Source organism: Cylas formicarius, unplaced genomic scaffold, assembly GCF_029955315.1.
Source record: "Cylas formicarius isolate icCylForm1 unplaced genomic scaffold, icCylForm1.1 PGA_scaffold_1__22_contigs__length_36826433, whole genome shotgun sequence".
NCBI classification, from domain to species: Eukaryota; Metazoa; Arthropoda; class Insecta; order Coleoptera; family Brentidae; genus Cylas; species Cylas formicarius.
The window spans coordinates 6393088-6406979 of NW_026844264.1; the positions used below are offsets into that span (position 1 = coordinate 6393088).

Below are 13892 nucleotides of genomic sequence, written 5' to 3' on the forward strand. Positions count from 1 at the left end.
GAAATGATTAGTTTTGTACCAAACTTAAGCTCTCAAACGCTGCAGTGCAACTTTTGCCTTCTTATTTGAGTGGCAAGTATCAGATGGTGATGGTCAGGAGTATCTTCCCCTTTACCGGCCTGGTAAGTATCAATTTTGAGACAGCTTCTTTTCATATTATATTCGGCAGATATTCTAAATGTAATAAGAGTTTGTAGTTATCAAGATTATGCTGATGATACGCAGCTCCGATTAAGTGTTGATCCTCAGGAATATCATGGGACCGACTATGGTATGAATGAGGAATTGAGATATATAAAAACCATATCAAAACAAATTGTTTATAAACGCTGATAAATCTAGTTATCTACTCATGATAATATCAACTCAACCGTAATAGAATGTGTGACAGGACATGAAACTAAATGTTTTCGGCGCAGGTGACATATCAGCAGTAAAAAAACGCGTTTTCAAATTTAAGGATACTTGATGCAAATATTGTCAGAAAGTTTGAAGGCAATATTTATCAAAAAAGATTAAAGGAAGTTAAAAATTCTTGCTCTCTTAAAAAGTATGATGTTATCTTACATAAGTTTAAGTCAAAAATTTTAAAAAACAAGCATCTCAGGCTTCTGCATTTTTCAGCTTTTATAAAGTTATAAGTTTATAAGCTGGCAAACTATAACAATATTTATAACAACTTTAAACCTGTAACATTAAATAATTTTAAGCTTAAACGTAAACAATTTTTATTACTCTAGAGTACCATACTATGGCATCTAGTACTTATGTTGTATTCTTCTGATTTTTCTTTTTGTCTTGTTTCTTTACGTTGTATAAACCTGACTTAGGCTTAATATATTAATTAGTATTAGCGTTGGTTCATGTTTGTGTTTTTAAATTGAGTGTAAGAATAGTCTTTTGGCTAAACCTTGCCTTGAGATTGGGTCCTTATATACAAAGACTTAATAATAAATAGCAGGCACTGGTAACTTACAGTTTGTCTAAATCTTCTGAATGTTAAAAATAAAAATGATCTATTCGTTGGTAATTTTTTTTTTGTTCCGAACAAAGACATATTTAGAATTGAGGGTGAATTTTCAGTTTTTAAAATTACCAATTTTAAAACCAGAAAATTGCTTTTTATTATTTATATTGACACTTAAACTTATAAGCTTATCGTTTTCATGGGAAGATAGTATACTATAGTATACATTAATAAGATGAAAAACAAACGATAAGACCGATTTTGATAATATTTTGGGTATGTGGTCGAGGAAAACAAAACCTCACGGTAAACCTTGCTTTATTTCCATACATAAGCAGTTTAAGATATATTTTCGTCCATTAACAATTGAAAAAACTAATCCCCCCTTTCCGTCTCCAACTCGGAAGGACTTTCGCTCGGCGAGGCGACGCCCGGACAAAAACGTCGCGATATAAGCCCAAAACTACAAAGTCAAAGTCCGACGCTTTTGCCCGGACGCCCTCTTTCCGATCGACGCTTTATTTACAACTCTTCCCCCTCGAACCGCATCATTGAGACAACAATAAATATTACAAATCACATTCGAATCGAAAAATAAAGCCATAAAACGTAACAGGGAAAAAAAGACAACTTTATTCAGAAACCGCGCGCCCAAAACAATGACGAAAATTAGACGAAACCGAAGTTTTTAGTTTTAATGGCAAGTAACAGTTTCTGACGCAAAACAGTTCGGCTACTATATAAGGGTATATATAGGCGGGAGATGCACGTGTTAGCCGTGGGCAGGTGGGCGTCGTCGGCGGGTCGTATGGTCACTGAGGGCATCGGCTGGAAACCGTCCTCGCTGGCCGGTAATGCAGGCGAACCGGTCCAAAAATATACCTGCAAGGCTCGAGTATTAGGGCCGGGTTATTATTAATCTAAGTTAGAGACGAATATTGTAACCTTTTTAAGCAATTAATAACGAATGTTATGCTAGAGTTGCCAACTCTCCCCTCCACCAAACATTTAGGTGAGAGGTTCCCATTTTTTTACTAAATCTTCCGCTCTTTGACAAATAACAAATACATTAATTTAAATCATTCCAAATATCCCACCAGGCAACCCAATAGGTTATGATAATCACCACACTTTAGCTAAAAAAGTATCAACAATCTGCAGCAAAAAAGTGAGATTGCAAGAGAAAAGAACAACTAGTTGAAGCTTTAATAGCCAAATCCTATGTAAATTGTATTCCCTAAAGGAGGTCATAACAGAATCCGGCAGTATACCCGTTAGATTACTATACAAACACATGCGCACGCACACACACGTGAGAACGAAATATAGAGAATAATAATTGGAAACAATTATGAAGATGGAGGTCAAAATAAGGTCTTTCCATAGATACCATAAAGTCCAGCCCGACCCATGCTAATTAATTATTTTTTAAAAAATTTCAGCCTCCCACAAAAAACGTTCCCCACGATAAACGGTACAACTTGAGTGAGACTTTGTGGTATCGTCGGATGGAGGAAGGGCCAAGGTATATAAGACACTAACTTTAAATTCTCAAAATTATAAATAGGCGAGGTATAAAACTTTCAAAATTAACCATCGATTTTCGGGCTGATTTTTCAGGACAAAATGGGATTTCTCAAATGTAATAATTTGTAATATTTTTTTGAAAATGTCAATAAACTATCGACATTTTTTTTTAAAATTGACATTTTTTTGACTAATATTTTGTCTCCCGGAGGAGCTAAGAAACTTAGAATTAAACACTATTCACACTTCCCGACCCCCTACTTCGTGCCAAATTTCAATTTACATTTTTGATTTTTTAAATTATCTACGTGGCTCCGAAAAAGTTGAAATTTTTATGGAAGATGGGGGTCAATGATGTATTCCGGCCAATACCATAAAGTCCCCCCCAGCCCGCTCCATTTAATTGTAATTAAGCATTATTTAAAAATTTGCAGCGTCCCACAAAAACCGTTCCCGACGGCAAACGGTACAACTTGGATAAGACTATTTGGTATTGTCAGATAGAGAAAGGACCAAACTATATAACGTTAAAAATTTAAAATTCTCAAAATTATAAATGAGTGAGATATAAAACTTTCAATATTAACCATCGATTTTCGGGCCGATTTTTTTGCCCAAAATTTGATTTCGAGGTGATTTCCGAAAAGTGGGTAAAATTCAGCATAAGGGGGTTTTCGAGGACGAGAAATTGGAATTTGTAATAATTTTGTTGTTTGTTTTGACCAATATTTTGTCTCCCGGAGGAGCTAAGAAAGTATTTTTTTTAATATCTTCCCAACCTCCTATCTTCGTGCCAAATTTGAGCCGGATCGGCTCGTCCTCGATTCAAAATTTTCATGTTTATTTGGTCGTGATTTTTGTATTTAATGTTTTCACAAATTTGACAAATTGTAATGACGTAATTTTTAATATATTCCAAACTGCGATGACAACGAAGTAAAAAAAAAAGATGTCGGATGGTTATTGGTTTTTTATATATCTTGATTTAAGGTTATGAGAAATACCCAATACTGTTAGACAAAAACACGGTTTTGTCAACTGGCCGAAATTTATTTCGAAAAGTTTTAAATAATGCCGAAGAAAAGATACAATAGGTATCACAACTGAAAATTACAATATTCTTTTAGACACCTTTAGCACCTTTAAAAACAAAATTAAAACTCTACGCACGGTATGGAGAAGTAATATCATATTTTTGTTCAACAACGCCAGTGAAAGTAATTAGCACGAAAACTTTTAAGATGAAGGAAAAACTCTCCTTATGCAAAAAAAGATTATTGCATAAAGTTACTATATAATGTATCTTTGGTTATTTGTGTATTAGAAGTTATTTTTGCAAAATGAATTCAAAGTAAAGAAACCAAACACCTTTTTGATTCCCTGAAAATAAAATTGACGTCACCACTTTTCATACTTTAAAATTTCTCTTTCTCTTTGTTACACATATTATATATTATATTATCGGGTGGTATTTGCCTTGAGCAAGAAAGTTTTAGTATAGTTCCGAATAAAAATGGTGAAATTGAACACATCGAGAATTTGAAAGTTGAGGTCCTGCGTCTAAAATATACATAAGAGTTCCAAATTCAAAAAACAAAGAAATAGCTCCGATTTTCCTACTTTTTAAGTGGGAAAAGTGAAGCCAAAAATTTTGTTGTGTAAATTGTTTCTAAAGGAAAGATTGCTATTTTCATGGTTCATGATTTTTATTATTTATATGAAAATGCAGAATCGCATTCTGACGTCATTACAGTAGCAGTGAATGGATATGTTGGAAAATAGATTGTTCCTTAGGTAACTTAAGTGACGTTTATTTCATGTCGCTGTTGTGACGTCAAACATTATACTGTAGAAAAACGGACACGTATATTTTATGGCGCACGCAGCCTTTAGGAGTCACATAGCCAGGATAGCTATTCAAAAATATGCCAACAATTATATCTAAAAAAATACTTTTGTTGAAAGACTATGATAGCTTCCATTAACCTTTTTTACTTATAAGAACTCACTTTTTTATCAAATAACACGGAAGATTTTTAATAGCCGATATTGGTAAGACAATATTCGTGATCTAACTGTTAACATTGTTTTTAATAATCCTAGATACTTTAAGTAGGGGGAGGGATTCAAGAAAGATAAAATGAATGAGACACATCGATAACAGCGTGTGTCAAAAATTATCTTCTTACTATCTTATTATGGTACTCCTAGTTTTTGACCTAGATGGAGCGACAGTCGCCTTTAGTGAGTATTTATCGGTTATTATTAAAAATGACTGACACAAAATGGGTTGTGTTGTGGATACGGCCAAATGTGTGTGGCAATGAGTGGAACGTCAGTAATATTTTGATGAGTCACTACGAAGAACCTGAGATGTTTAATTTAAAGGACGCGAAGTAGAGAAATAAAATTATGCTGCAGCATTAAACATTTACAAGGGCACGTACCAAGTCTTGGCGCTCGAGGTGGCTCATTTTCTCCACTATTGACCACAACCACCGCTTAAACTTGACAAGTCTCTCGCTGCTCTCGCCCGACTCGTCGTTGAAGGACGTGTACGATATTAAAACGGCCACGTTGATGTCCCCGACGCCATTAAGTAAAAGCCTAAGGTCTTCCGCCGTAAGACCATCCAGTGAACCTTCTGGTAACACGTCGAATACACCGGTACGGATACTCTAAAAAGCATGGTTTTGTATCCGTCAGATTAGTAGTTCAAACGTACAAAAGCCAAAGAATAACGCAATTCCAAACGGCCCGCCCAGATAGTAAAGGTTACCGTTCAAATTTAATAAATTTCCATTAGTCGATAATATGACTATTTATCGAAAAGTTACTTAAACATTGGAAAATAAGTGAGTGATTTGTGGCCAACAAGAAAATGTAGGGGATTGTTTATCTTTTCACAAGTAAGTAGTAAACAAGTCTAGGTGGCGATTATTGCCACATAAGAGCGGCGGATAAAGTGATCAGAGTAAATAAAATAGTAAAAAAATGCGTTCAAAACATTTTTTTTTTAAAAACTGGCTTAATATATTTGCTTGCCATAATTTACTCCATATAGTATATTGAAGTCTCAATTTCAGAAGTATCAACGGACAAACTATTGACCAGGAACCGATATGTTTGAAAATTATTTTTTTCACTATTAATCATTCAAGTTCTAATGATATAAATCGATAGAGAAATAAACCCCACAAGACTAATAAAGCTTAAAAAATCAATATTAGTAGAAAACAGTATTTATGCTAGAATTTCTTGATTGGCAAGATCTTCATCAACGAAAAATTCAGTTGTAATTAAAAATGTTTACTGTTTTTTTTTTAACATTTGCTCTATACATATTTGTAAAAGTAAATGTATATAATTTTGGAAAATCATACGATAGCATCTGGAAAGTACCCCGAAGGTTTATTTGCTGATTTAATTACAACAGCAAGAGATGATCAATGAAACTATATAATATATATTTATATATATTTTTATTATTTTATATATTAATTATATATTTATATATTATATAAAAAAGGATAGTGATAATTTTTTTGCACAGGTAAGATATTACTAAATTTTGTGGGATTGTATGAAAAAAAATCTGTTGTGTTGATGTCAGCAGTGGAAATTTAGTTACTGCAAGAAAAGCAGCAAAATAGAATGAAAATTAGAGTAACGCGAATCAAAATACATACTATTCTTTGTGTAAAATATTGACAATAATCCAAATGTAAAAAAAATAGTCTTTTAGGAGTAAATAGAAAGAATACAGTTGTAGGTTGTTCTTTCTCCAATATGGGTCATATTTCACTATTACGAATTAATGAAACATTATTACAAAATTATTTGTATTTACGGGAATTTTTCACTTGTGGATTGGAACGATTAAATGGAACACTATACTTTATTGCGTTTTGGAATTAATGATAACAACAAAGGTAACTTTCATCTATCCAACCTACTCGATATCCGCATGGTTTGGGAAATATTTAAGGTTATGCGACTTGTTATAGAAAAATCAATTTATTAAGAAAAGCCCGCAAAATAAATATTAGACTAAGTAGTATTATGAAAAATAGGATCCACTATTTAGTTCCATATTAATTGCACAGCAAACATTATATTTAAATAAAATGCACAAAAAAATGAGAAAAAGTCAAATAAATCTACAATCACTAGGTCTAGGTATGGGACATGTTGTCTGCGCGTTCTGTAGTACACAATTTTGAACCTCATGCAGTAAGAAAGACACCCGTTATAATTCTAGACTCAAAAAACAAGAAACACACCATATATATAATCTTGAATATTTCCAAAAACGTCTAATGAAAGTTACCTTTGTTTTTATGATGTCTATATAATTTTATAATAAATATATATAATAATAAAATATAACTTTATAATAGTTTTGCATTTAAAATTTCTGTATATGGGTCACTTTATGTGAGACACCTTGTACATATTGTAACGAACAAGGACATGTTATAAAATACTTGATACATCTTCTATTATTTGTTATTTAATATAACAAATTTTAAATTTAAATATAGATAATTCGTTGGTTTGAAATATACATAAAGTACTGTTCCCCGCCTATGCAATTTTTTGTTTATCAGTGAGGCTTTCTTATAGGTGTTATGTATCTTTAACTATAGTTAATTTAAGTACATCGGGCCTAATTATTTTAATATCTACTATTAGTTCTCCTTCAACCGCGGCGGTAGCTCACCTCTATGGCCTTTTCCTGAACCTTCAGCATCCTGTATTTCGCGTACTTCCTGACGTAATCGTAGACGTTGGAGGACGTCACCTCGATATCCTTGCCTCCGGGCACTATCTCGACGGTACCGCCCCCTTCTTCGTGAGCGAGGTCAATCCTACGAGTCCCAGAAAACAATCAATGAGGTGAAGTCGACCTACGATCGGTTGAAACTCACGTGAAATTCAAGTCCAACGCGGAAAACAGGCTGTTGCTATCTTTGGTTTCCGCGTCGACGACGAGCTGCCTGAGCGACTCGTACACGACAGGATCGAAGAACGCGAGATCGTGAAACTTTATCGGCCTGCCCAAGATCGATTTGAGCACGTGTCTCGTGAGGAAAATCGGACACAATTCGTTCTGCAACAGGCACAACCCGAGCAACCTGAAAAAAAAAAGAAATTCATCCTCTTTTTACCCACTCACAAGATATTTGATCATCGGGTGGGCACTACTAAAGGCTGCAGAAAGTGGAGCCAAAACTTTTTGTATGAGACCAGCGTTAGTCAAAAAAAAAATCCCGCTCTACGCAGAGTCGCCTACTACATACAATCGTTGTCGAGAAGGTACTTTCTATAGATATCTTTAAACAAGTTTAAGCCTAAAGTATTTTAATTCTTTAGGAACTCTATTGTACAGCTTATAGATGTTATAAGAGAAATCTGTGAAAGAGGGTTAGTTGATGCGGTGGAGGCGATATATAGCCACGAAATCTCAAGTTCAGCGTAAGTACGGGGCACTCTTATTCAATAGAGTAACAATTTTGTAGCTTAAGTTTATATAAAACGACATCCCTGGCACGTATACCATAAATGAAACGCAAACATGACTTTTAGACCCTTTGTATTCTGTTGATGTCACACAAATCCAAACATGGGCCATATACACTGTCACAAAAATTAAAGTGACTTAAAATCATTGAATCAGTCAACTTTGTTTTTAATGACTTTGACAACAAATGCCTCTTAGGAAATCAAGTTCCAAATTTCTACAAGTGTTGGAGCATTTTACTTCTTCACCTTGAAATTTTGTGCGAAAAGTATCTTTTTACCAAATATTGAAAATTTTTTTGCTTTAATTTCTAAATTACAATTATTTGAAAACTGGATTAATCTATCTAAACCTTCATTTGTGCTTTATTGTAAGTTGACGGAAAAAATGAAAAGTACAGCTTGTGCATCATCTGCGTAAGGGTGTACATTGCAAAATCGCAAACAAAATGTTATGTCACAAATATAGACAGTAATCTCTTACTGAGATAATTGCGTAATAGACTTAAATTTCCCAGTAATAACTCGTCGCTTTCATTCCTTGTTCAACTTCATAGGACAAATTAATAGAATATGAATATGAGAAAATTTAAGCGAGAACTCGATGATTTTGAGGTCACTTATTAAAAGATTCTAGAATTTACTTTAAAGAGTAATCAATATGAAATACAAAGCACAATTCTGCCTCTTTCTTCATTAAACTTCATAGAACTACTCTACATAGTCTCAAAACGTTCTATCGCAATTTTCAGAGAGTCAAAGCAGAACTGCATTCTTTCAACGTCATTCATTGAAAGATTCTAGAATTTATTTTAAAAAAACAGCTATTCATGGTTTTACCACGTAGAGCCTGTTAGTATATAGTAGTAGAGCATATAGTATATGTAAATTCCTATAAAAAAAATTGCGAGAACTGGATCTTTAGAGGTTATTCAATAAAATAATCTCGAATTTACTTTAAGCAAAAGTATCAATTTAAAACACAAGGCAGAATTTTACTTCTTTCTTAGTTGAATTTCATAGAACAAATAAGTAAATAGTCTAAGAGCTCTCTGTCGCAATGTGCAGAAAATTTAGACGAAACTGAACCCTTTCAAGCAATTGATGAGAAGCGAAAAGCAAAATTTTGCGTGACTCTTTATCTTACTTCGTATTCCGTTTATTAACAGATTATTGAATTTACTTTAAGAGATAGTAATGAATATGAAATAGAAGGCAGAGTAATACCTCTTTTTTCTTTGAACTTTAGAAAAAAATTAGTAGATAGTCTTAGAGCGTCACATTGTAATTTACAGAAAATTTAGTCTAAATTGAACCGTTTCAAGGTTTAAAAATTTAAAAATTCAAGCTTTCATTTTAAGAAACAGAGATCAATAAGAAGTGCAAAACAAAATTTGAATTGTTTTCTTGTTACAATTTGCGTGTAAATTCCCAAAAAGAAATTTAGCGACAACTGGATAGTTTCCAGCTTATTCATTAGAAGATTTTAGAATTAGCTAGGAGGGTTATATCGTAATTTGCGCACATTCATTAAAAAATTCTAGAACTTATTTTAAGAAGCTGCAATCGATAAGAAATGAGAGGCCGAATTTTACTCCATTCATTGTTTTACCTCATAATTCACATGGGTAGATAGGCTATGATCGTTCCATAGCAATTTTACTTCAATCTTTGTGCTTGATAAAACAAATTAGTAGATAGGCTATAAGCGTTATGTGGAAAATTTAAAACACAACCGGATCCTGTCATATCCTGGTACTCTGCACCTGATAGCAGATCCGTCTAGACTATCTACTACTCAAATTATCCTTTTAATTAATTAGCAAATGAAATAAAACGAATAAAGCGTACCGTCCGACGTTTCGGAAGGCGTTCAGCCTCTCGTAGGTGGCCTTGCCCTGTCGCGGTGCATAAAAGCCCCTCTTGCCGGGAGAGTAGAATAGGGGCGCGTTATCCTCTTCGTCGGGTGCGGTTTCCTCTGTAACAGAATTATCAGCATTGTTCGATCGACCGCCATTACCCTTTCTCGCATTATCGCCCCGCTCATTCAACGAAAACACATCTAACTCTAAAATGCAAAAGAAAAAACAACGTGTAAAACCAAATAAACCAATATAATACGAGTGGAAAAGCCGAAACGTCCGGATTTTCCGACGAAGCGAAGCGTCAACTAAACAAATCTAGACTCCCACTTCGAAAATTCACAGTAATAAAAGCAGAATTTTAAACCATTTTTTGTTTTACTTCACGTAGGATAATTTTAGCCGTTTTCAATATGAAATACAAAGCAGAATTTTACTTTGTGTTACTTCATAATTTGCACGTAAACATTTTTAGTGAGAATTGGATCCTTCAAGGTCATTCATTAAAAGAATCTAGAACTTATTTTAATAAACAATAATCAATAAAAGTGCAAGTCGAGATTTATCTGCATTCTTTGTTAAACTTCATAGCATAAATTAGTAGATAGTTTGAGTAAAAGTGTAAAATCCCATAACAAAAAATTCATTAAAGGGTTTTAGAATTTACTTTAAGAATACAAAATACAAAGTAGCATTTTATTTCATTCATTGTGTTACAAATTAAGATAGTACAAGATCGTTGTCACAATTTGTAAGTAAAGCCCCATACAACTTTTTACAACACTTCTGGATTCCTCCTACGTCAGTTTTTGCTGAGTCGAACTCGCTAACGTGTCGCCAATTATCCTGTTGGCTTCTTGAGAACTGAAACTGAAACTGACCCGTATTTTACTCTGTACCTGCTTATATGGTGTTTAAGGGGGGCGGAGCTAAATGAGGGGCATAAACACCGTCTTTTAATCGCGACTCAGGTCTTTACCTGTCACCAATATGGGAATCAGTCATTCAAGAAGGTGTTTATGCCCCTCATTTAGCTTAGGCCCTGTCAAACACTATATAAGCAGGTACAGAGTAAAACATGAGCCAGTTTCAGCAGAGCTCTGAAGAAGCTAACAGGATGATTGGCGAAACGTTGGCAAGTTCGACTCAGCCAAAACCGAAGCAGGAGGAATCCGGAAGCTGTGTAAAAAGTATTACAGTAAGTTTCTTTGAAAAAAAATCCCCATAAACATTTTTAGCAAGAATTGAATCCTTCACGATCATTCATTGAATAATTCTAGAATTTATTTTAAGAAACAATAATCGATAAGAAGTGCAATTTAAAATGTTGTTGTTTGTTTGTTGAACTTCACAGGACAAATCAGTAGACAATCTAAATAAGAAAATGTAAATTCCAAAAAAAAAAAAGATTAATTAAATGTTCTAGAATTTACTCTAAGAAGCAGTAATCAATACGAAATACAGAGCAGAATTTTACTTCATTTTTGTGTTACTGCATGGGAAGAATTAACAGATAGTATGTGAGCGTTCTGTCACAATTTGTAAGTAAATCTCTATAAACGTTTTTAGCGAGAATAGGATCCTCTCCAGGCCATTCATTAAATGATTCGAGAATTTATTTTAAGAGACAGTAATCAATAAGATGCAAAAAATTAAGTTCATTATTTGCTAAACCTTATAGATCAAATTAGCAGATAATCTAAAACGTAAATTCTCACACAAAAAATTCATTCGAGTATTTATTTTAATACGCAATACGAAGCACAATTTTACTTCATGGGACAAATTAATAGATAGGATGTGAACATTCTGTCACAATTTGTAAGTAAATCTCTATAAACGTTTACATTTTCATTCATTAAAAGATTCGAGAATTTATTTTAAGACACAATAATCAACAAGAAGCGCCAGTCAAAATTTAAGTTCATTATTTGCTAATTAAAATCTTTGAGAATTAATTTTAAGAAGCTGCAATCAATACGCGATACAAAACAGAATTTTACTACATTCTTTGTGTTAATTCATGGCCCAATTTTCTATAGATTTCTGTCACAAATTGTAATGCAATCTCCATAAACATTTTTAGGGAGAATTATTATTTTTATTTTAAGAAACGGCAATCCGTAAAGGCAAAATTTTATTTATTTTATTTATTCTTTGTTATAATTCGCAGACCAAGTTAGTAGATAGTCTGCCGGTCCCAATCTTTTAAGATCATTTATTTAAAAATTTTAAGAAACAGCAATTGGCAAGAAGTGAAAATCTAGGTCTGTCCAGTCTGCGCGGAGAGCACTCACCTAACAGGGCGTCGCTACTGAGTTCTGACTGAGAGTGGGAGTGAGCCAGAATCATCTCCACGGCCTCTTCCACTTTCGACCTGAGCGACTCCTCAGACGCCAAGAGCAAAAGTAACTGTGCGGGGGACAACTCCAGCAACATACCTGATGCAAAAAAAAATGATATTTTAAGATACAAATACCAATTTCAGATGTTTTATGCAACCGATTGAAACCGAAACCACAAACCTGTTATTCTTCCCGCGAAGGTGGGGTGCAAATTGTACACTTTCGGGTAGAGCCGATCGCCCAACTGCTGCTGGTGACTGGTCAGGTGTTCGTTCCTGATATTGCCGGCAGGGGGATTCGACGCGGGCGACGAAATATCGGGCATGGAGGGGGCGTCGGTGCTGTTGTGGACGTTGTCGGCGGGCACGAACGCCCTCGCGTACACGCTCATCGTCCGCCGGTGATGGTCCCTGCTTCGGCTCGAACCTCTCGACGGTAACGACCTCCTCAACACCTCCCTGTCCCTTCGAAGTCTTTGCAACACGGTGTATTGTGGGGAGTACTTGTTGTCCACCTAGAATCGTTTTTTCATTACAATGAGGCAGTTACCTTGACAGCTGGGGTGTATTGTGGACCACAAACCTGTTAAAATGTGGAAAAAGGGCATAACTTGTAGAGATATATTCTAATAATGAAGTAACTATGAAAAAAAGGAGAAGGTTCATTCAACGACTGCATGCCTGAGGTTTATAACTAACCAAAACTAACCGATGACCTTGCGACATTCAACAACTAAAATGGCCTCAAAATATGCCCAGAACCCATTAAATCTTGAGATAAAAAGAGCTAAGTGCGTGTTGATGTTGCTGTTTATAAACAAAAATGGATAAAGTGAGAGTTAGTTTTTTCTTGATATAAACCAACATAGTTTAGCACAGTGTCTATACTCTCCCATATTTCGTTGGATGTTATAGGTCTAGTGAACGGTACCCGACCCCTCCAAGGCAGTAATAAGATATTTTTGGTTAGTTCCTAAGAATTTTGTTGCACCAATATGTAATAATTGCGAGTATTCCTGCACCGCCAAATGGAATGACGGAAAATTAATATCTTAAAAAAACGAATCGACTTTCCTACATGAACGTTACTCATGGCAAAATATTTAGTAAATCGCTAACCAGTTTTGACGATTTTAATATTATTAGTTGATAACTGCTCACACCAAATAAGTCAAATTTTTGTTTTATTTATTTATTTACCCACAGTATTTACATGGAACCAAACAAAACGCAACAAGTACAATATCATAATGTATCTCACAATAAATGGCACCCAAATACAAGAAGCCCTATGTTATATTGAGGAGTTTTAATCCACTTATTGCTTGTGTTGTAATTGTATTTCAGTTATCACCACTACAAAGAAGAACAGTCTCATCTGCGTATGATACAGTCAAGGCACAGGTGCTTAAATTCAATAAATAGTTTATGAAAAGTATAGGTCCTAAGACCGTACCTTGCGAAACACCAATTTTTATTTTGAGCTTGTTACATGTGCAGCTATTTACTTTCACAGTCTGATACCTATCCGCTAGACAATTTTTTACTAATTTTGAGACTATTCTTCTGATACCATAATGATATAACGCTTAAATAAGAGGAACCGAATCAAATGCTTTTGCCAGATCAATAAAGGCCATACATTTTTGTACCTAAATTTAAGTTTTTA

The 13892-nt window shown here is 34.3% G+C and overlaps 1 protein-coding gene across 7 annotated transcripts in view; it reads right to left on the minus strand.

Annotated features, from left to right (window-relative positions):
- Positions 1–1274: 1274 nt before the first annotated feature.
- The window catches only part of LOC132697456 (E3 ubiquitin-protein ligase UBR5), an 84809-nt gene continuing 72191 nt past the window's right edge, over positions 1275–13892 (minus strand). For 6 of the 7 annotated variants that reach the window (XM_060662990.1, XM_060662988.1, XM_060662987.1 and 3 more), the window contains exons 35-41: positions 12405–12738; positions 12177–12320; positions 9869–10085; positions 7426–7632; positions 7218–7365; positions 4942–5172; positions 1275–1849 (exon numbers count right to left, since the gene is read on the minus strand). In XM_060662990.1, coding sequence (XP_060518973.1) covers positions 1637–1849; positions 4942–5172; positions 7218–7365; positions 7426–7632; positions 9869–10085; positions 12177–12320; positions 12405–12738 — 1494 coding nt within the window. In that variant the 3' untranslated portion in view covers positions 1275–1636. The remainder of the gene's footprint in view (positions 1850–4941; positions 5173–7217; positions 7366–7425; positions 7633–9868; positions 10086–12176; positions 12321–12404; positions 12739–13892) is intronic. The other variant, XM_060662992.1, reaches the window with a different exon arrangement.